Source organism: Pongo pygmaeus, chromosome 10, assembly GCF_028885625.2.
Source record: "Pongo pygmaeus isolate AG05252 chromosome 10, NHGRI_mPonPyg2-v2.0_pri, whole genome shotgun sequence".
In the NCBI taxonomy this organism is placed as follows: Eukaryota; Metazoa; Chordata; class Mammalia; order Primates; family Hominidae; genus Pongo; species Pongo pygmaeus.
In genome coordinates this window covers 130,983,249-131,006,575 of record NC_072383.2, presented here as the reverse complement: position 1 = coordinate 131,006,575, position 23,327 = coordinate 130,983,249, and the positions used below count along the sequence as shown (strand labels likewise).

Sequence of the window (23,327 nt, the reverse complement as noted above, 5' to 3'; positions counted from 1 at the left end):
AGTCACTTCGCTCCAAGCAAAAACTGAGAGGAGGCACAGGGGTGACCCCGTGAGCCCACAGAAGCCATTTGGTACATATTTATTGACTTACTTAAAATGAAAAAAGTTGGAAAATACACTGCTAGAAGGCTTGCACGGTTTCCTTTTTGTTTGCAGGCTGGCTTCATGCTGGGTGACTGCTACATACCTGTGGGCGCCAGTGTTCACTGCCTCTTAGATGCTTCCATTTTTATGGAATTCACATCTCCAGGTACTGGAGTCCCCATATGTATTTGCTATTAGAAGACAAAAATTATGGGAAGTATAAATGTGTGTCAACTTATATCACACTGATTTTAAAATAAGTATTTCTCCACTGTCTCTTCAATTTCTATGACAAAGAACATGATATCACAGCTTAGAGCTATTGGCCAGTGATCATAAATAAACTCAAAAAACCCTCCATATTAGCCTTTGAATTTGACAGAAAGGAACAAAAATAATCTTTCATCGTTTAGTGCTTTTCTGTGTACCACTTGCTAAAGGCAGCACAACAGAACCAGGCTTCAGAAGTAGTATGTAGATAAGAAATCTAAGTCACAACTGCTAACCAAAAGCGGAAGCCAGAATTAAAACACCAGAGGTATCCATGTGAAAACTAAATCTAGAGCTTAGAAAAATAGTTGTATAAACTAAGGCAAAAATGACAATGTCAAAATATTTGTGGAAAGAAATAAAACTCTAAGTCTATAATATGTCTTCACCAAAAAACAGAAGGCTTATGTGGATTTGACAACAAACAAAATCTTAGTAACTGGAGAATAACGTGAAAAGAAAAATGTCTAAATGTTTACTGAGTAGAAAGCAGACTTAGGTTTTATAAAGTCCACCATACATGAAAATGCGTTGTACTCTCAACTCTAACTGAAATGAGGACAAAGCCACACAGGCCCCTGCAGAGGTGTCCCACACACAAGCACTGGAGCTGCTCTAGGTATTGCTTTCCATCTGTTTGCTTGGGAGAAGTTGTAATAAGCCTTTCCCCCAACAAGCGCAGCCCCTCAGGCCTTGCCTCATCTGTGACAGTCACTTCCAGGACACACCTCCTGGCATGGGTCCTCAGGGACAGCCTCAGAGTCAACTCCTCAGAGTGATCTGCAGCATCTGTAAATACACTGATTGCTATTTTTGGGATATTGGGATATGAAATGTATATGTATTGATCCTCAGGCATTATTATCATATAAAACAACATTTGTTTCAATATCCTCATATATGAGCCCTTCCTCAAGCAAAATGTTAAGTTTCAGAGACCAAAATAGAATGGAGATTTGGCTGGGCGTGGTGGCTCATGTCTGTAATCCCAGCACTTTGGGAGGCCGAGATGGGCAGATCACTTGAGCTCAGGAATTTGAGACCAGCATGGGCAACATGGTGAAATCCCATCTCTACAAAAAAACCACAAAAATTAGCTGGGTGTGTTGGTGCATGCTGATAGTACCAGCTACTCAGGAGGCTGAGGTGGAAGAATCATTTTGAGCCCGGAAGAGCAAAGTTGCAGTGAGCTGAGATCGTGCCACTGCACTCCAGCCTGGGAGATAGAGCAAGACCCTATCTCAAAAAAAAAAAAAAAAAAAAAGAACGGAGATTCAGACAGGTTCACAATTAAAACCAGTGTGCACTATTACTTCAAAGACTGTCAGAATGCTGCAGCAGGCTGAGTTTCAGAAATACCAAAAAAGGCTGGAAAAGATGCTTAAACAAACAAAAAACCAGGCTGGACAACATTAATTTTTTAAAATAAAAAGCTGAAAATTTAGCTGGGCATGGTGGCTCACGCCTGTAACCCCAGCTAGTTGGGAGGCTGAAGTGGGAGAATCGCTTGAGGCCAGGAATTCTAGACCAGCCTGGGCAACATAATGAGATACCATCTCGACTAAAAATTTTAAAAATTAGCTGAGCATGGTGGTGTGGTGCCTATAGTTACAGCTACTAGAGAGGCTGAGGTGGGAGGACTGCTTGAGCCCAAGAGATGGAGGTTGCAGTGAGCCAAGATCGCACTACTGCACTCCAACCTGGGTGACAGAGCAAGACCCTGTTTAAAAAAACAAAACAACAACAACAACAAAAAAAACCAGTTTTGTTTCTTTTTTCTTTCTTTTTTTTTTTTTTTTTTGAGACAAGAGTCCCGCTCTGTCGCCCAGGCTGGAGTGCAGTGGCATGATCTCAGCTCACTGCAACCTCCACCTCTCAGGTTCAAGGCATTCTCCTGCTTCAGCCTCCCAAGTAGCTTGGATTACAGGCATCCACCATTTTTGTATTTTTAGTAGAGACGGGGTTTCACCATGTTGGTCAGGCTGGTCTTGAACTCCTGACTTCAAGCAATCCACCTGCCCTGGCCTCCCAAAGTGCTGGGATTACAGGCGTGAGCCCGCACCCAGCCCACTTTTGTTTCTTTACCTCATTTAAGATGTTAAAGGAAATTTGTTTTTTTGAGCCAATATGTTAACTCATGATGGAGATACGAGGCTAAGTCAGGCAGACGGCCAGGTTCATCCTCTTATTGAACAAGGGCAGGCCCTGCCCCACGACTGCTCTCCAGGGGCGTCGGCACAGGGGTTTCAGCCCGGCATGGGGTGCTGCACACAGGGGTTTCAGCCTGGCGCGGGGCGCTGCACACGTGGCCTTGTGTAAAAGCTCAGTTTTTGGTTTCCACTCCCTACTGCTGGCCTCTCCTCAGCAGTCATCCATTTGTTTATCCTCTTCTGCTCTTCATACGGTGAACAACTGGAGGACTGCTAAGCCTCAGTCTGGGGCCAAGCTGAGCACATGACAGACAGTGCCTCTGTCCAGAGTGTCCCCGGAGGGCACCCTCCCATGGCACGCACAGCACCCAGCCCACCTGCATCTGCATCTCCCTAACTGGCCTGCACGGCTTGGTTGAGAAGTAAATGCATGCAGAGGTCCGCCTCTGTTGTATTCTTGCCAGAAATGTTCAGCCTAAGTCAGCAGTGAGAAACGGAACACCTAGGCTGTGATGGCCTCTGCAGAGCGACTGGCCTTCAAAACATCAGTGTCGGGAGAGAAAGAAAAGCAGACCCAGGCAGGAACATGCCTCGAGAGGTGTGGATGCCGGCGAGCGTGTCAGGAGGGCTGTGGTCACGTGGGACATGTTCTTGTTGGGAGATACACAACAAAGGATCCAGGGGTAAACAATTGCGACTGTGACAACTTTAAAATGTGTGGAGATTGACACACAGGTAGAACGCATACATGCGGCAAAATATTAACAACTGGTGAGTTTACCATTCACTGTACTGCTCTTTCAACATTTTCAATAATTCAAATTTTTCACAATAAGAAATTGGAAAAAAGAGCCAGGCGTGGTGGCTCACGCCTGTAATCCCAGCACTTTGGGAGGCTGAGGCAGGCGGATCACTTGAGGTCAGGAGTTTGAGACTAGCCTGGCCAACGTGGTGAAACCCCCTCTCTGCTAAGAATACAAAAATTAGCCAGGCACGGTGGCACATACCTATAATCTCAGCTACTCGGGAGGCTGAGACATGAGAATTGCTTGAACCCAGAAGGTGGAGATTGCAGTGAGCCGAGATCACACCACTACGCTACAGCCTGGGTGAGAGAGGGAGACTCTGTCTGAAAAGAATATATAAATAAAGAAATTGGAGAAAAGGAAATTGACACTGCCCACAGCCAGTTTGTTTGGAGAATCACACTGAACTCAGCCTGCGTTCTCAACATTCAGAACATGGCGTGAGAAGAGTAGGGTAGGGTAGGTAGAGAGAAGAGTAGGGCAGCCCTGTGTTCTGTCTGGGTCCTTGCACTTGCTGGGGCCAGGCCAGAGGTGCCAGCCCTGCCGGCCACAGGTGCAGCACACTGGGCCACCCCACAGCCTGCATCCTGCTCCCAGGAGCCCGTGCATCCCTCCACACTCTTCCTATGGGATTCCGCATATGTCACCAATGCCATTTGTTACTCTGAGTTAAAGTTGTTTTTTCAAATGCTGCCTCCCTCACTAGTCAATTTTAAACCATCAACAGTGCCAGCTGATTAACAGATTAAAACTCTAAATGTCCTTTTTTTTTTGAGATGGCGTCTCGCTCTCGTTGCCCAGGCTAGAGTACAGTGGCGCAATCTTGGCTCACTGCAACCTCCACCTCCTGGGTTCAAGTGATTCTGTTGCCTCAGCCTCCCAAGTAGCTGGGATTACAGGTGCCTGCCACCAAGCCCGGCTAATCTTTGCATTTTTAGTAGAGATGGAGTTTCACCATGTTGGCCAGGCTGATCTCAAACTCCTGACATCAGGTGATCTGCCTGCCTCGGCCTCCCTAAGTGCTGAGATTACAGGTGTGAGCCACCATGCCCAGCCAACTCTGAATGTCTTTAGCCATATGTACATGCATAGTCAGTAATATTTTTCTATTACATTATAAAGCATACAGCACACCTATTAGGGTGGCCACTATTAAAAAAATGTACAAGCGTTGGCAAGGATGTGGAGAAAGAAAACCCTTGTTCTTGCTGGTGGGATGTAAAATGGTGCAACTACTATGAAAATGGCATAGACTTTCCTAAACAGTTAAATACAGAGTTACGGCGTGACCCAGCAATTCCACTCTGAGTATATGCCCAAGAGAACTGAAAGCAGGACCTTGAAGAGATATCTGTATGCCCGTCTTCAGGGCAGCACTGTTCACAATAGCTGAAATGTGGAAGCAACCCAAGTGTCCACCAAGAGATGGATCAACACATGCAGTCCACCCATCCCGTGAAGTATGACTCAGCCTTCAAAAGGAAGGAAATTCTGTTATAGGCTACAATGTGGATGCACTCCGAAGACATGATGCTGAGTACAACAACAGACAGAAAAGGACAAATACTGTATGATTCCACTTACTTAGGTCGCTGGAGAAGTGCATGCCAATCCGCAGAGACAGACAATACAGTGGTGGGTGCCAGGGGCTGGGGGAGGGGGAATGGGGAGTTAGCATTTCATAGGGGCAGAGTTTCAGTCTGAGAAGATGAAAATGTTCCGGAGATGGATGCTGGTGATGGCCGCACAACAATGTGAATGTGCTTCATGCCACGGAAATGTACACTTAAAAATGGGTAAAATGGGAACTATTATGTATATTTTAACATAATTTTTAAAACATGTTTTTAAGTATATAGAAATGTTGACTGGGTGCAGTGGCTCACACCTATAATCCCAGCACTTTGGGAGGCTGAGGCGGAGGATCACCTGAGGTCAGGAGTTCGAGACCAGCCTGGGCAACATGGTGAAACCCCATTTCTACTAAATACAAAAAAATTAGCCGGGTATGGTGGCACGTGCCTGTAATCCCAGCTACTCAGGAGGCTGACGCAGGAGAACTGCTTGAACCCGGGAGGCGGAGGTTGCGGTGAGCTGAGATTGTGCCACTGCACTCCAGCCTGGGCAATAGAGCAGGATTCCATCAAAAAGAAAGAAAGAAAGATAGGAAGGAAGAAGGGAAGAGAAGAGAGGAGAGGGGAGGGGAGGAGAGGGGAGGGGAGGAGAGGGGAGGGGAGGGGAAGGGAGAGGAGAGGGGAGGGGAAGGGAGGGGAGAGGAGAGGAGAGGAGAGAGAACTGAGTTGCAGTTTCCAGGAACTTCCTTGTATTCTGAAATCTAAAATCACTGTTTTTTGCTACTCATCCCCTAGAATATGTTTAAATAACAAAATCAACTCCCTATAGCAAGAAAATAATTTAGAAAATCTGTTTGTTTAAAAGCAGACAAAGGGGGAAAAAAAAAGAGAAACATCCAAAGAGGCCACAATCGTACAGAAGCAATGAAAAATGCAAATATATCAGAAAAGCAAATGCAAATGAAAAACATTCCAGCAGAAAAGTTAACAGAACTAATGATCAGAGACAAACACTTTTTAATTTCAGTAACAGTAGGGAAAAATAACAGCATCCATGCATTAAAACTAAGAGCCTTCACAAAGACGTCTCAAGATGTATTTTGAACAACAGAGGACAGGCTCTTGGGATACCTCTGGGTCCTGCCTCAGAACATCGAGTCCTCAAATCCGAGTGAGGAAAGTCTGGGGAGCTGCATTGTGGAGCCATCAGAAAGTACCTGGAGCGGCTGCTGCTGGGCTGGAAAAGCCGCAGAAGTCCTCGGCGGTAGCTGGGTTGCTATGGCAACAGGAGTCCCAGGCTGCCCGTGCTTTCTGGCCACAACCTTTACCTGAGAGGGAATATTCAAAGGGAAGGGAGGAAGAAGGGAAAATAATGTTTAAGCTTTGCAAAGCGGATCACCACCTGCACATCCCACGCAGCTGGCGGCCTCAGCCGCTAACAGAGGAGCACAGGGACACTTGGCTCGCTGATGCAATTTCAGGCCTCACAGGGCTGGAAAGAACAAATCTGGCCCTAGGCACTGAAGCTTTGTTTGAAGTCCAGTTTAAACCTCAATCTGTGGCCGGCAGGTAGCCACGGTCAGGCTGCACAGGCCGCATCCACAAAGCTTCACGCAGGAGCCCAGTGGCAGTGTCAGAGGGTGGCCAACCCCTCACGGCAGGGGCTGCAGATGCCTGAGGCCACGGTGGGGCATGGGGAAGAATGACAAAAAACACTCCCACTTAAAATGTGTCATTTCTTAAAAACACACTTTGATAAAACAGAAAGACAAGTTAATCTGCATCTCCACAATGACAGCTTCTTAGAGTAAGCAAACCAAAGAATCTTTCCAGATACATTAACTGCTTCATGTCCAGGGTATTCAAATGGGAATACCCTTGAAATTAAATGAATTCAAAGTCAAATGGCACTTTACAGCTTGAAATCACAGAGAGAAATACAAGAAAATAGAAACTGGTTCTTACGTCTGGCTGACAGGTCTAAAAAAAAAAAAGGAAAAGAAAAACTAGTTCTTCTGGCTAAATATGTCCAGAAGGCTAAATATAAACAAGCACATATCATCATAAATAATCAAAACCAAACCTTAATATTTGTCAGTACCCTGGAATAAATTAACGCTTTAAAAATAATAAATCAGATAGACAGTAAATCTTATGTTTTGTATATGTTACCACAATTAAATGTTTTCTTTTTTTTTTTTTTTTTAATGACGGAGTCTCACTCTGTTGCCCACGCTGAAGTGCAGTGGCGTGATCTCGGCTCACTGCAAGCTCTGCCTCCCGGGTTCACACCATTCTCCTGCCTCAGCCTCCCGAGTAGCCGGGACTACAGGTGCCCGCCACCATGCCCGGCTAATTTTTTGTATTTTTAGTAGATACGGGGTTTCACCATGTAGCCAAGACGGTCTCGATCTCCTGACCTCGTGATCCACCTGCCTTGGCCTCCCAAAGTGCTGGGATTACAGGCGTGAGCCACCGCGCCCGGCCCACAATTAAAGGTTTTAAAGAAATCAAATAGTGGCCGGGCATGGTGGCTCACGCCTGTAATCTCAATGCTTTGGGAGGCCGAGGCAGGTGGATCACGAGATCAGCACCAATTCCCCAAGTAAAAAACCCATAGGCAAATGTAGCTAATTAGTTTAAATAATTTGGATGAATTCCATACTTACTAGCCCCCAAATATTTTATAGCTCTAACGAAGTTTGGTAACAGGGATCATGTTATAGAGTCGACCTAAATACACAACAAGCAGCTGGAATGTGAGCAATATTACACAGAGGAAAATATTCACGAAAAACCCAAATGTTAGTCAACTTCCGATATTTTCCTATAAAATGATGATAAAACATAGATTCCAAAGACGCTAGTCAGGTTCTATAAAAACTTATTTCTATCATTTAGAAGTAAACTTTAATACAACGATTAACTTACTCTTCATGTGACTATCGAAGCTGTTACACGGCTTATCTTCAGTATTTCTTAACTGAATGCCATAATGGCCTTTCTAAGGACACCTTCGCTGATCCCACAAGACCTGAAGGCTGCGGGACCTCCGCTGTGGCGTGCTTCAAGACGCTTCCGTGAAGATATTCTCCTCAACCTATGAATACCTTACGGGCAAGCTTCCTAGTTTCCACACATAGTAAATGTTTAAAATAATTCCTTTCTAATTTTATTGCATTATAGGGAGAGGACAGTTCATATGAAATTAATTTTATAAATTTTATTGAGGATCCCCTTGGGGGTCAATTTACAAATAGTCTCCATGTATACTCTAAAAAAATTATTCTCTCTTTGTTGAAAGTTTTTACACACACATACATATACATGTGTGTTATACACTTAAACAGGCTAATTTGTATTGTTAATTTGAATAGTTGTTCTACACTTATAATTATTTTATTTATTGTCTTCTAAGAAAAAAGCTAGTAACTCCTCATATAATTGTGGATTTAAAAACTGCTCCCTAGGAGGCCAAGGTGGATAGATCACAAGGTCAGGATTTCGAGACCAGCCTGGCCAACATAGTGAAACCCTGTCTCTACTAAAAATACAAAAAATTAGCTGGGTGTGGTGGCGGGTGCCTGTAATCCCAGCTACTTGGGAGGCTGAAGCAGGAGAATTGCTTGAACCAGGGAGATGGAGGTTCCAGTGAGCCAAGATCATGCCACTGCACTCCAGCCCGGACGACAGTGCAAGACTCCATCTCAAAAGCAAAAAACAAAACAAAAGAAAACAAAACTGCTCCCTTGAAATTCTATAAATAGACCACACATAGGTGGCTCATGCCTGTAATCCCAGCACTTTGGGAAGCTGAGGCGGGCTGATCACTTGAGGCCAGGAGTTCAAGACCAGCCTGGCCAATATGGTGAAACCCTGTCTCTACTAAAAATACAAAAACATTAGCTGGGCGTGGTGGCACATGCCTGTAATCCTAGCTACTTGGGAGGCTAAGGCACGAGAATTGCTTGAATCCGGGAGGCGTAGGTTGCAGTGAGCTGAGATCGCACCACTGCACTCCAGCCTAGGCGACAGAGCAAGACTTTGTCACAAAAAAAAAAAAAAAGAAAGAAAGAAAATGAAATTCTATAAATTTTTGCTCTGTATATTCTAAGTTAGAGCTGTAACTTGTTCAGAAACTCTTGACATTGAGATGTGTGTTCAGGAACCTTGGAACCTTGGCTTTGAGCCCAGCCAGCCCTGACTGCAGGCGGCTGGCAAGGGTGGACTCTGGGGTTCTCATCTTACACGGCACAACCATTTAGGAGCAGGCAAATGTGGTGGCATTCCAAGAAAGGTGCCAGGACGCTGCCGCCGTGAGCACCTGCCACAGAGGTGCCTGACTGAACACCACTGGAGTTTCCGTGCTGCTGGGGGTTCAGCCATGTGCCGGGATCCCTGGAACCACCCTCTGTAAATGTGGGGAGCCTCTGAGAGACTTTAAACCACTATTCACAGCCACAGTGTGTTTTAAAAGTGAGTGCCTAGAACGCATGCTCTGAGATGGTAAGCTCTGCGTTGCACCTGCACGCAGCATAAGCCCTGAGCTCTGCTTCCCATGACAAGCACCAAAACAGAGAACTGTTACCTCATCATTAATGACTTCAAAGTGCTCCTCCTCCTCCTCTTCAATGTCCAAATCATTCTGCCTAAGATATGCTTGTAATGGGGCATAATGTTTCTTCTTGAAAGCTAAGAAATCCATCATGTTCCCTTGAAAGTGTTGCAAGAAAAACAGCTCAATCAAATACTCCTTGAAGACCTCCTTCAGGGCCTGCATCTCCTGGTAATGATAGTCCAGGCACTGCTTCCTCATCTGTGCCATCTCCGGAGAGGCTGGGGGAATCTCCTCTAACTTCTTGGGAGCCTTCTTCATTCCCGCGTTCCCCACAGACGTGAGTGGGAGGCTGGAAAGGCCTGGGGGCACGGCAGTCCTGGAAGGGCTGGTGGGCGGGGGTGGGGACGTCATCCCAAACCCCGCTGCGCCCCCAGCCCCGGGGAGCAGCACGCCGGGCGTCCTCTCGAAGCCCAGGGGCCGGGGCAGCGGCGGCCCCTGCAGCACCTGCTGCTGCTGAACCAGCTGGCCCTGGATGATGCTGCTGATCTGCGGTGGCAAGTTAGCCGTGGTGATGTGGCTTGGGCTGGCCAGGGGCTGCAGGCCGGCCCCACCCGCGGCTGCAGGGCTCTGGGGTCCCAGGTGGTGGATGGTGCCCCCTGACTGTGTGTGGGGCTGGGAGGGTCTCCGCTCTCGGACTGTGATGGGCGTACCCGGGTGCTGGAGCTGAACCTGGGCTCCCTGGGCGATCTGGGTGAGTCCTGACCCATCCTGAAACACAAAGTGTCCGCCACTGGATGGGCTCAAGCTGATCTGCCTCACCAGCATGCTGGCATCCACGAAGCCCCCCGTAGGGCTGCTGCTGCAGGGGCCCAGCCCGGGGCCAGGGGCACCTGCACGCACATTCTGCAAGGCCTACCCCGGCCCGGGACTGGGCTGTGTGGGACTCTGGGTCTGGACCTGCTGGGACAGGGGGGACGTGACCTGAATGTATGATGGAGACCCGTGCTCAAACCGCCGAGGCTGAGCACTGAACTGGAAGCCTGGAGAGGTGGGACTGGGGAGCGGCAGTGGGGCCAGCATGACCTGTGTGCTTCCCTCGAGCCCAGGGCCCACGCCCTGCAGGTCAACATTCGTGTTCTGCCCACCCGCAGGGCCCCCTCTCACCATCAGCTGCTGCAGTTGGTGGCTGGGGGATGGCAGCGTGAGGGGCAGGGACAGCTGGGAACACGCTGGGTGCTCCTCGCCCGCGCCGGGGCAGGTCCCAGGCCACTGGACATGGCGCTGGCTGCTCTGAGAGCTGCTGACACGCTGCATGACTACGTCTTCAGGAAATGCTCCCTAAACAAATGCAGAAAAGTTAGAGTTGAGTGAGGTGAGCTCCATGCCTAGGCGCCTTTCGGAGCCTGCACAGGTGTCTGGAAAGGTGGCTCAGGAGGGGGCCAATGCGGGCCCAGCAAACCCCAGGCATGAGACTGCTACCCAGGGCAAAAAAGGCTCAGATCAGAATATCTGCTCAGCCAGAGACGCTCGGCAAGCTTCCCTGCCTCACACTTTTCTTGAACTGAAGTATTCATACCCGCCTAATCCAAGTCTACCGCAAGGGGCTGAAAGTGCTGGCAATGAAGAGCATGGGAGGGGGGAGAAGGGAGAGAAGTACAGTACAGCAGGGCATCCCCAGCGGGTAGCAGATGGTGGCTCAGGTCACAAAGGTTCTGTACGCCCCTTACATGGTCTCATTTCGTTTTCACAGTCATGCCATGGGGTCACTCCTATTGATAGCCCATTTACCCAGAGAGACACTGAGGCAGCGAGAAATGAGCTCCCTGGGCCATAAGGTCCAGCCCTATGGGGCTTAGCGGGTGTTCTCCCCATGTGTGGAGACGAGAGATTGTAATAAATAAAGACACAAGACAAAAAAATAAAGAGAAAGCAGCTGGGCCCGGGGGACCACTACCATCAAGACTCGGAGACCTGTAGTGGCCCCGAATGGCTGAGTGCGCTGATATTTATTGCATACAGGACAAGGGGGCAGGGTAAGGAGGGTGAATCTTCTAAGTGATTGACAAGGTGAAGCGAGTCACGTGATCACAGGACGGGGGCCCTTCCCTTTTAGGTAGCTGAAGCAGAGAGGGAAGGCAACAAATGTCAGCGTTTTCTTCTATGCACTTACAAGAAAGATCAAAGACTTTAAGACTTGCACTAGTTCTTCTTCTGCTATCTACTAAGAACTCCAAAGAGGAACCAGGAGTATGGGAGGAGCATGAAAGTGGACAAGGAGTGTGACCATTGAAGCACCACAGGGAGGGGTTAGGCCTCTGGATGACTGCGGGCAGGCCTGGATAATATCCAGCCTCCCACAAGAAGCTGGTGGAGCGGAGTGTTCCCTGACTCCTCCAAGGAAAGGAGACTCCCCTTCGCGGTCTGCTAAGTAACAGCTGCCTTCCCAGACACTGGCGTTACTGCTTGACCAAGGAGCCCTCAAGCAGCCCTTATGCGGGTATGACAGAGGGCTCACCTCTTGCCTTCTAGGTCACTTCTCACAATGTCCCTTCAGCACCTGACCCTATACCCGCAGGTTATTTCTAGGTTATATTAGTAATGCAACAAAGAGTAATATTAAAAGCTAATGATTAATAATGTTTATACTAATGATTGATAATTGTCCATGATCATCTCTATATCTGATTTGTATTACGACTATTCTTATTCTACCTATTTTCTTTATTATATTGAAACAGTTTGTGCCTTCAGTCTCTTGCCTCAGCACCTAGGTAATCCTTTGCCCACATCGGGCCAAGCTACGAAGTGGTGGAGCCATCATCCAGCTCCAGGCACACGGGCTCCGAGGCCCATGGGCCTCACTATAGGCCAACACCGTGGACAGGTCCTGAGCCTGCCCCTGAATCTGGGATTTGGACACTATCAACCCCAGCGCTAAAACATCAGTTCCACGGATGTGATCCTGCATGAAGACTGAACACTTGATTGATGGTTTTCAGCATTTAATCTGTCCTGAAGGACTCAGTGCCTGGTAGAAAAAGGCAAAGGGAATCTGTTTCAGAAGTAGTCATTCCAGAGACAGGCTGGAAACGCAGGCACAGAGTGGACCTGAGGCACTCCAGGTGTGGCCTGACCCCGGCAGGGAGGAGAGTCCAGCTCCCACCTTCCTACCATGACAGTAGACCCCAACTGCCACGTGCTTTTTAATGAAGGACAGGTATTATAGACAAACGCATTTTATGGACAGCTTAGACCTGATGTCTTTTCCATCATCACCCTCATAGAAATTCAAGGGAAACGTTCAAAAAGCTGCAAAGATACCACCCACTACAGAAGCCGCCTCTTCTAACGCCTGATGCTCAGGGACACAGTAGACAGTGCTTACGTGAAAACGGTGCAAGCTCACATCCAGCACAAGGTGTGGCGAGCCAGGCAGGCATGAAGCGACGCTTGCCAGCAAAACCATTATAAAGAGTGCTTGATAAACACACTGTTTATGTTCGATTTTAAATGGAAAAATTCAAGATCCAAAATTATGTAATTTTAAAGATGTAATAAAAAGACTCAAAATGTGTCCACAGGTGGTGATCTCTGGGTTAGGTGGATTATAATGATTTTTTTCCCTTTTTATACTTTTTTGTGCTTTCTAGATGTTCTCTAATTACTATGTGGTATTTTTATATCCACACAGAAAAAAAAGGCATCTTTTTAAAAAGTGCTTTTCCTGGCCAGGCACAGTGGCTCACGCCTGTAATCCCAGCACTTTGGGAGGCCGAGGCAGGCGGATCATGAGGTCAAGAGATCGAGACCATCTGGCCAACGTGGTGATGTTGGCCCGTCTCTACTAAAAATACAAAAATTAGCTGGCATGGTGGCAGGTACCTGGAGTCCCAGCTACTCGGGAGGCTGAGGCAGGAGAATCACTTGAACCTGGGAGGTGGAGCTTGCAGTGAGCCGAGATCACGCCACTGCACTCCAGCCTGGCGACACAGCGAGACTCTGTCTCAAAAAAAAAAAAAAAAGTGCTTTTGCTTACTAGTAAACTCTTCTTCCAGGTGTGCAAAGTTTGCACATAAGGGACTGTAATCTAGTAAAATAATAATTAGAAGATGCATAGAAGATACAAGGCAAAAAATTATTTGTACATTATTTCTAACTCAGAACACCTTTTCCTATGGAAATGCAATGACTACAGTCTCTTTCTAAGATAAGATAGATCAGTGGCTCTGTACTTCGGAAGACTGTGCCCGCAGGGGACATCAGGCAATGTCTGGAGGCATTTTTGGTTGTCACAACTGATAAGGGTGGGAGCACTACTGGCATCTGGTGGGTAGAGGCCTGGAGGTCTCTAACCATCCTACAACACACAGCACGGCCCCACCATAAGGAATCTTCTGGCCCCAAATGTGAACCTGCTGAGGCTGAGAACCTAAGACTGAGGAGGTGGCCCTGTGGGGCTGACCCGCCACACCATCTGCACCTTGTGTCCAGGGCTGAGCGAGAGCATCTCCTTGCAGTCAGGCCACCCAGGCACACAAGGATGCAGCCTGGCCCTCAGTGGCAGCCAGACTGACCCCGGCTCTTCAACTTGTTGACCGGGAGGGGGCCACTGACACTCCTGAGAATCTGGTGAAAGCTGTGGACTGTTCTTACCAAACACACCTCACAGCAACAAGCTTTACATGTTTACACATAAGGGACTCTAAGAACCAGACCCTCAGTTGCCAGTAAGACAATGAGGCCAAGGGAGCTAGTGACTCCTCATGGGGCAGAAGGGAAGCTGGAGTCCCCATGAGAAAGCCCAGCCTGGGCGGGCCGGCCGGCAGGACCAATGGTGGGCAAGAGTCCTAAGTGGGCCATAGAAGGTCTGGGGTTAGCAGGCAGTGCCTGGGCTCTGGGGAGGCCAGGTCAGGGGAAGAGCGAGTCGGAGTGCACAGAAGCCTGTGCTTGTACCTGGGAGGAGGGGGCAGTCCTCCTCCGTGACTGCTCCCCGTGACAGGACTCCCACCACAGCAATGCTCAGAAAGAGGACAGTGCACACGTCCCCTTCCCACAGCCCTAGTCAGAGCCTCCCGCCAGCCCTGACCACAACACAAAGGGCTGGCGGTGTCTCCGTGCCTGTGTGCCCTAGGCACACACACTGTCGTCTCCAGACACTGCCTTGGCCGCTGGTAGAGTCTACGTGAGGGCAGTTAACACACAGCCAAACTGGAACTCTCCGCCCCACCACAGGTTTCTGCGGTCCCCATGCAGCAGACATCCCTGGGAGCCCCCAGGCTGCTGGGCAGGGCTTCCTCCTCAGTTCAGATTCTCCTCCACAGATGCTGTTTTCCTGAGGTGGAGTGCAGCAGAGGACCCTTCCTGTCACCCTACACTGACACAGGCCTGAAACCAGAAAAGGGGCTCAGAATACTCAGGGGGCACAACAGAGCTGCAGCAGGGAGAAGGAAGAGAGGAGCCCTCCCCGGGCCATGCAGGCAGGCCAGCAATACTCAGTACGTGTGCTGGAGGAGGCAAAGGCCAACCAGCAGTTCATCTGTGTTCGTTGTATTAGAGTGAACTTAGTGTATTAGAGTGAACTTAGTGTGTTAGAGTGAATCCCAGCACTTTGGGAGGCTGAAGCAGGCGGATCACTTGAGGTTGGGAGTTTGAGACCAGCCTGGCCAACATGGCGAAACCCCATCTCTACTAAAAATACAAAAATTAGCCAGGCGTGGTGGCACACGCCTGTAATCCCTGCTACTTTGGAGGCTGAGGCAGGAGAATTGCTTGAACCCCTGGGAGGCGGAGGTTGTAGTGAACTGAGCTCAGGCCACTGCGCTCCAGCCTGAGCGACAGAGTGAGACTCTGGTCTAAAAAAAAAAAAAAGAAAGAAAAAAGACAAAATAAAGATTTTTCCAAATGTACAAAACTGAAAGAATTCACCACCAGCTGTACAAGATGTACAGATGTGCAGTACAAGAAATGAAGGACATACTTTAGGAATAAGGGAAACAGATCCAAGGTGAAAATCTGGTTCTATACAGTAACCTTGGGAAGAAGAAAACTTCCTCGACCTGATAAAGAATCTCAGTGGCTACAACAGCTAATATGATACTCAATGGTAAAAGCCTGAAAGCTTTCCCTCTTAAGACAGAAACAAGGAAGGGATGTAATACGGTTTGGATCTGTGTCCCCACCAAACCTCATGTCGAATCGTGATCCCCAGTGTTGGAGGAAGGGCTGGATGGGAGGTGACTGGATCATGGGGGCAGTTTCTCATAGTGTTACACCATCCCCCTTGGTCGCAACAGTGAGTTCTCATGAGATCTGGTCATTTAAAAGCGTGTATCACCAGCCAGGCGTGGTGGCTCATGTCTGTAATCCCAGCAGTTTGGGAGGCCAAGGCGAGTGGATCACTTGAGGTCAGGAGTTCGAGACCAGCCTGGCCAACTTGGCAAAACCCTGTCTCTACTAAAAATACAAAATTAGCCAGGCATGGTGGCACACACCTGTAATCCCAGCTACTCGGGAGGCTGAGGCAAGAGAATCGCTTGAACCTGGGAGGCAGAGGTTGTAGTGAGCCAATATCACACCACTGCACTCCAGCCTGGGTGACGGAGTGAGACTGTCTAAAACAAAAAATGTAGGGACCAGCCCCACAGGGTCGGTGGGTCTCTCCCTGTGTGCAGCGACGAGAGAGTGTAGAAATAAAGACACAAGACAAAGAGATAAGAGAAAAGGCAGCTGGGCCTGGGGGACCACTACCACCAATGCGCGGAGACCGGTAGTGGCCCCGAATGTCTGGCTGCGCTGTTATTTATTGGATACAAAGCAAAAGGGGCAGGGTAAAGAGTGTGAGTCATCTCCAATGATAGGTAAGGTCACGTGGGTCACGTGTCCACTGGACGGGGGCCCTTCCCTGCCTGGCTGCCGAGGCAGAGAGGGAGAGGAGACAAAGAGAAAGACAGCTTACGCCATTATTTCTGCATATCAGGGACTATTAGTACTTTCACTAATTGACTACTGCTATTTAGAAGGCAGAGCCAGGTGTACAGGATGGAACATGAAAGCAGACTAGGAGCGTGACCACTGAAGCACAGCATCACAGGGAGACGGTTAGGCCTCCGGATAACTGCGGGCGAGCCTGACTGATGTCAGGCCCTCCACAAGAGGTGGAGGAGCAGAGTCTTCTCTAAACTCCCCAGGGGAAAGGGAAACCGCCCCCCCTTCCCGGTCTGCTAAGTAGCGTGTGTTTTCCCCTGACACTGAGGCTACCGCTGGACCACAGTCCGCTTGGCAACGGGCATCTTCCCAGACGCTGGCGTTACCGCTAGACCAAGGAGCCCTCTGGTGGCCCTGTCCGGGCATAACAGAAGGCTCACACTCTTGTCTTCTGGTCACACCTCACTACGTCCCCTCAGCTCCTATCTCTGTATGGCCTGGTTTTTCCTAGGCTATGATTATAGAGCGAGGATTATTATAATATTGGAATAAAAAGTAATTGCTACAAACTAATGATTAATGATATTCATATATAATCATATCTAAGATCTATATCTGGTATAACTATTCTTGTTTTATATTTTATTATACTGGAACAGCTCGTGTCCTCTGTCTCTTGCCTCGGTGCCTGGGTGGCTTGCCGCCCACAAAAAAAAATGTGCATCACCTCCCCTTCTCTCGCTTACTCCTGCTCTGGCCATGTCAAGTGTTCACTCCCCCTTTGCCTTCTGCCAGGATTGTAAGTTCCTGAGGCCTCCCCAGAAGCTGAGCAGATGCCAGCATCATGCTTCCTGTGCAGCCTGCAGAACCATGAGCCAATTCAACCTGTTTTCTTTATAAATTACCCAGTCTCAGGTATTTCTTTATAGCGGTGTGAGAACGAACTGATACAGGACGTCCTCTCTCAGTACTTGTACTCAACATGGAGATTGTAGCGGCACAGTCAGTCAAGAAAAATAAATAAAACACAGTCAGACTGTAAGGGAAAAAGATTAAAACCCTTCATTCTCAGGCAAAATAATCATCTCTAAGAAAATCCTGCCAGGCACAGTGGCTCACGCCTGCAATCCCAGCACTTTGGGAGGCCAAGGCAGAAGGATCACTTGAACTAAGGAATTCAAGACCAGCCTGGGAAACATAGTAAGACCCCATCTCTACAAAAATAAAAAAATTAGCTGGGGGTGGTGCTATACACCTGTAGTCCCAGCTACTTGGGAGGCTATAGTGGGAGGATCACTTGAGCCCAGGAGATAGAGGTTGCAGCGAGCTATAATTGTGCCACTGTACTTTAGCCTGGGAGACAGAGTAAGACCCTGTCTCAAAACAAAATTATCTCAAAAAATATAAAATACTCAAGAATAAATCTGATAGATGTGCAAGACCTGTACACCAAAACCACAAAACACTGCAAAGAGAAAATTTTAAAGACATTAATAGTGCTCATGAATCAGAAGACTCAGTATTGTTAATATGTCAGTTCTCCCAAAATTGATCTAAAAATTGAATGTAATGTCAATCAAAACCCCAAGAGGCTTTTAACAGAAATTGAGAAGCAGATTTTAAAGTTCATAAGGAAATGCAAAGAACCTAGAAGAGCCAAAATTATGAAAAAGACAAAAAGATTTAGATTTCCTGACTTTAACATGTATTATAAAGCCATAGCAATTAAGACAGCGTGGAAATCGAACAATCTTTCAGAATACCAGAAATAGATTCACATATACATGGTTAACAAATTTTCAACAAAGGGGCAAAGATCATAAAGTAGAGAAAGGATAATGTTTTCAAATATGATGCTGAAACAGTTGGATATCCATATACGTAAAAAAATGAACTCTGATCCGTTATTTGTACAACAGACCAAAAAAATTTCAAAATGGATTGTAGACCTAAATATGAAATCTAAAACCAAAAACTTCCTAGAAGGAAATACAGAAAAAAAATCTTTGTGTGTGATCTTTGTAATTCTGGGTTAGGCAAAGACTTTTCAGATACAATAGCATGATTCATACAAGAAAAAACTGGTAAGTTAGGCTTCATGAAAATTAAAACTTCTGCTCCTGAAAAGACACTGTTAAGATAACCACAGACTAGAAAATATTTTCAAATCACATATCTGATACAGAACTTCTATCTAGAATTCTCCAACTCAGGTTTTTTTTTAAATTTCACCAGGCAAAAGATGTCAACAAACACTGTCAAAGAAAAATGGATAGAAAATAAGCACATGAAAAGATGCTCAACATCATTAGTGATTAGGGAAATGCAATTAAAACCACAGTGAGATACTCCTACAGGCCTTACTAAGATGGCTAAAGACCGATCATACCAAGTGCTGGCTGCTAAGGATGTGGAGAAACTGGAACCTATTCATATACTACTAGGGGGAATATAAAATGGTCCGCACACTTTGGGAAATAGTTTGGCAATTTCTTAAAAAGGTAAACACCTGCCATATAATCCAGCCATTCCACTCCTAGGTACTTACCCAAGAAAAGAGACAGCATGTGTCCACACAAAGTCTGGTAAGTGCATGTTCCTCCTAGGCTTATGTGTGAGAGTCAAAAACTGGAAACAACCCAAATGTCCACTGACAGGTGAATGGATAAAAAAGTTACGATCTATCCCTACATGGAATATATTTGGAATATCATTCAGCAATAAAAAGGAATGAACTGGTGATACATGCAAAAAGACGAATGAATCTTTAAAAAAAAGTTAAGTGAAAGAAGCCAGACACAAAAAAATTCCATTATAAGGAATTCTAGAAAAGGCAAATTACGTGACAGCAGATCAGCACTTGCCTGGGGCTGGGCCTGAGGCGGGAAGGATGGCAAAGGGATGCAAGGGCCCCCTAGGGTGAGGAACACACCCTAAAAGGCTGCTCTGCAGTCACGTGGTGAATACTTACTAGGATTCAACAAAGAGTACACTTAAAGTGAGTGAATTTTATGGTAGGTAACTTATACCTAAATAAAGCTATTTTTAAAGTATAGTGGATAAATATGCATTTATATTTTTAATTGACTATTTTATCTATTTTTTTTTAAAGGCTGGTGCCTGGACTGTTAGAAATGCAAAATGCTTGTTCCCCAGTGCCACAAAGAAATAGCACTCGAACATAAATTTAATTTTCTTACCAAGGCAGTTTTTACTTTTTGCAAAAAGGGTGATCCTCGCAGATGGAACAATGGCGAGAGCACACCTGGACAAGGGAGGGGCAGGAGTTCTTATCCCTGAGGCAGGTGGTCCCTACTGCTGTGTCGTTCCCTCATTGGCTAGGGTTGGACCACACAGTCTAAGCTAATTCCGACTGGCTATTTTAAAAACAGCAGGAGTACGAGCCGGAGTGGCGGGGTGAGTAGTTTGGTGGGAAGGACGGTTAGGAAGAGGTAACTAAAGGTGATTCAGGTCAAAGCAGGTGACTGAGATGAGTCAGGATGGAGCAGGTGACCAGGGGAACAGATGTGAACTACTGATTAGGACTGGCAGGAAAGTTGTTTACTGAAACTAGAGGCAAGGGGGTGAAGAGAACCAGTAAGTTAAACTTTAAAATGGAGAATCAAAGAATAGGAAAGCTGAACAGACTGACATACTGATTCTTTGAAGAGAAACTTGGGGTTCACTATATTTAACAGAACTCTTTATTTCTAGGAATCAAGTGTGCTCAGAAAATCAAAGATGCAATGGAGAGTCTGAAAACTACGATTCTGTCTCACTGTTAGAACAGGATTAGTAGGGAGAATGAGACTAAGAGAATATAAACCAATTGAAATATAAAGAGATTTTTCCTGAAGAGAAAGGCTGAATAAAACTTTTTAAAAGATAGGTTGGATAGAAAAAGAAAAACAAAGCCAGGCGAGGTGGCTCACGCCAGTAATCCCAACACTCTGGGAGGCCGAGGTGGGCAGATCACCTGAGCTCGGAAGTTCAAGACAAGCCTGACCAACACAGAGAAACCCCGTCTCTACTAAAAATACAAAACATTAGCCAGGCGTGGTGGCGCATGCCTGTAATCCCAGCTACTCAGGAGGCTGAGGCAGAACAATCACTTGAACCTGGGAGGCGGAGGTTGCGGTGAGCCAAGATTGCACCACTGCACTCCAGCCTGGGCAACAAGAACGAAACTCTGTCTAAAAAAAAAAAAGAAAAAAATATTTCCTGAAGAGAAAGGCTGAATAAAATTTTTTAAAAGATAGGTTGGATAGAAAAAACAAAACAAAAACAAGGCCGGGCACCGTGGCTCACACCTGTAATCCCAGCACTTTGGGAGGCTGAGGTGGATGGATCACTTGAGGTCAGGAGTTCGAGACCAGCCTGGCCAACATGGTGAAACCCAGTCTCTACTAAAAATACAAAAATTAGCCAGGTGTGGTAGCACATGCCTGTAATCCCAGCTACTCTGGAGGCTGAGGCAGGAGAATCGCTTGAACCTGGGAGGCGGAGGCTGCAGTGAGCTGAGATAGCACCAATGCACTCCAGCCTGGGTGACAGAGCAAGACTCCATCAAAAGAAAGAAGAGAAGAGAGGAGAGGGGAAGGGAGGAAGGAGGGGAGGGGGGAGAGAAGAGGGGAGGAGGGGAGAAGAGGGGAGGAGGGAGGGCAAAGGAAGGGAGGGGAGGGGGGAAGGAGAGGGGAGGAGGGGAGGAGGGGAGGAGGGGAGGAGGGGAGGAGGGGAGGAGGGGAGGAGGGGAGGGGGAGGGGAGGGGGGAAGGAGAGGGGAGGAGGGGAGGAGGGGAGGAGGGGAGGAGGGGAGGGGAAGGGAGGGGTGGAGTGGGGAGGGGGGAGGGCAGGGGAAGGGAGGAGGGAGGGGGGAAGGGGAAGGGAGGGGATGAGAGGGGAGAGGGAGGGGAAGGGAGGGGAGGAGAGGAGAGGGGGAGGGGAGGGGAGGAGAGGGGAGGGGGAGGGGAGGGGAGGAGAGGGGAGGGGGAGGGGAGGAGAGGGGGAGGGGAGGAGAGGGGGAGGGGAGGAGAGGGGGAGGGGAGGGGAGGAGAGGGGGAGGGGAGGGGAGGAGAGGGGGAGGGGAGGAGAGGGGAGGGGGAGGAGAGGGGAGGGGGAGGGGGAGGGGAGGAGAAGGGAGGGGGAGGGGAGGGGGAGGGGAGGGGAGGGGGAGGGGGAGGGGAGGGGAGGGGGAGGGGGAAGCGGGGAGGACAGAGGAGGAGGTGAGGGGAAGGGAGGAGAGGATAGGAGAGGATGGGGGGAGGGCCGGGGAAGGGAGGAGAGGGGGGAACGGGAGGGGAGGCGGAGGGGGAGGGGGATGGCCGAGGAAGGGAGGGGGGAGGGGAGGAGGGGAGGGGGAGGGGGATGGCCGAGGAGGGGAGGGGAGGGGAGGGGGAGGGGGATGGCCGAGGAAGGGAGGGGAGGGGGGAAGGGGAGGGGAGGGGGGAGGAAGGGAGGGGAGGGGGGAAGGGGAGGGGAGGGGGGAGGAAGGGAGGGGAGGGGGGAAGGGGAGGGGGGAGGAAGAGAGGGGAGGGGGGAGGGGAGGGGGGAAGGGGGAAGGGGGAAGGCAGGGCAATGGAGGGGGAGGGGGAGGGGGAGGGGGAGGGTGGGGGAGGGGAGGGGGAGGGCGGGGGAGGGGGAGGGGGATGGGAGTGGAGGAGGGGGAGGGAAGGGGAGGGGGGAGGGGAGTGGAGGAGGGGGGAGGGAAGGGGAGGGGGGAGGGAAGGGGAGGGGGGAGGGGAGGGTCTTTTGCAAAGACCCGGACTACCAAACAAAAGAGGTAAAGGGAATGCACTCAAGTCTGCCTGATGGTCCGCGAGGCAGGAGACAGAGTCTCAGAGCCAGCTGGAACACTCCTCTAGAGGAGGCTTCCTGAGGGTGATGGCAGAAGGGAACCCAGGACAAGCAGCAGAGGCATGGCTCAAAGCCTGAAACTGGCGGGGACCCCGTTGGGAGGCAGCCAGCCTCAGCTCTGGAACCCACTGAGGAAGGTTCTGCGCGAAACAAAGGTGGGCACAGGGGAGCTGGAGAGGACACACTCAGGCCCAGAAGCGCCGGCCACAGTCAGCCCCTCTCAAGCAGCTCTGCGTCCAGCCAGGCACACCCAGTTCCAAGGACACCTGGCAAGAATTTCAACTGCCCCTCTCTCCAAGAGCCACAGCAGTGCAGTCAACATTAAGCAAAACAAAATTCACGGCAAACACATAGAACAGGACAAAAAGAAGCCTTATGTACTGATTAAAGCTGCAACTCGGCAGGGCATGTGATGGCACCTGTGGTCCCAGATACTTGGGAGGCTGAGGCAGGAATATCACTTGAGCCTGGGAGTTGGAGGCTGCTGTAAGCTATGATCATGCCACTGCACTTCAGCCTGGGTGACAGAGCAAGACCCTGTCTCTAAAATACACTAATAAAATTTTAAAAAGTTTAAACTCACAAATTATACATGACATACATAAATCTTTATAAACCAACATTATAGCAACCAAATGCATGAAAACAAAATTTCCTAGGAGAAGCTGATTTTAAAACCAAAACCAAAAAAAAGAAAAAAACCCACTTAGAATGAAAGACTGTAAAACACCTCTTTCAAAACCTGACTGATCAAATCGGACAAAAATAAAGAATGGAATACAACGCAACAAAATAAATAATATGCTTGTTATAAAACTTTGTACTTGGCCAGGCACGGTGGCTCATGCCTGTAATCCCAGCACTTTGGGAGGCTGAGGGGGGCGGATCATGAGGTCAGGAGTTCCAGACCAGCGTGGCCAACATGGTGAAACCCTGTCTCTACTAAAAACACAAAACTTAGTCGGGCGTGGTGGCGCATGCCTGTAGTCACAGCTACTCCGGAGGCTGAGGCAGAAGAATCACTTGAACCTGGGAGAGGGAGGTTGCAGTGAGCCAAGATCGCACCACTGCACTCCAGCCTGGGTGACAGAGCGAGACTCCGTCTCAGA

General features: G+C 48.6%; 1 protein-coding gene across 1 annotated transcript in view; it reads right to left on the bottom strand.

Annotated features, from left to right (window-relative positions):
• LOC129010515 (putative EP400-like protein) overlaps positions 1-23,327 on the bottom strand; it is a 49,559-nt gene that overhangs the window by 16,298 nt on the left and 9,934 nt on the right. The window contains 3 exon segments of the mRNA XM_063646850.1: positions 6,102-6,212; positions 9,473-10,210; positions 10,607-10,780. Of these exon segments, the coding sequence (XP_063502920.1) occupies positions 6,102-6,212; positions 9,473-10,210; positions 10,607-10,756 (999 nt within the window). The 5' untranslated portion in view covers positions 10,757-10,780.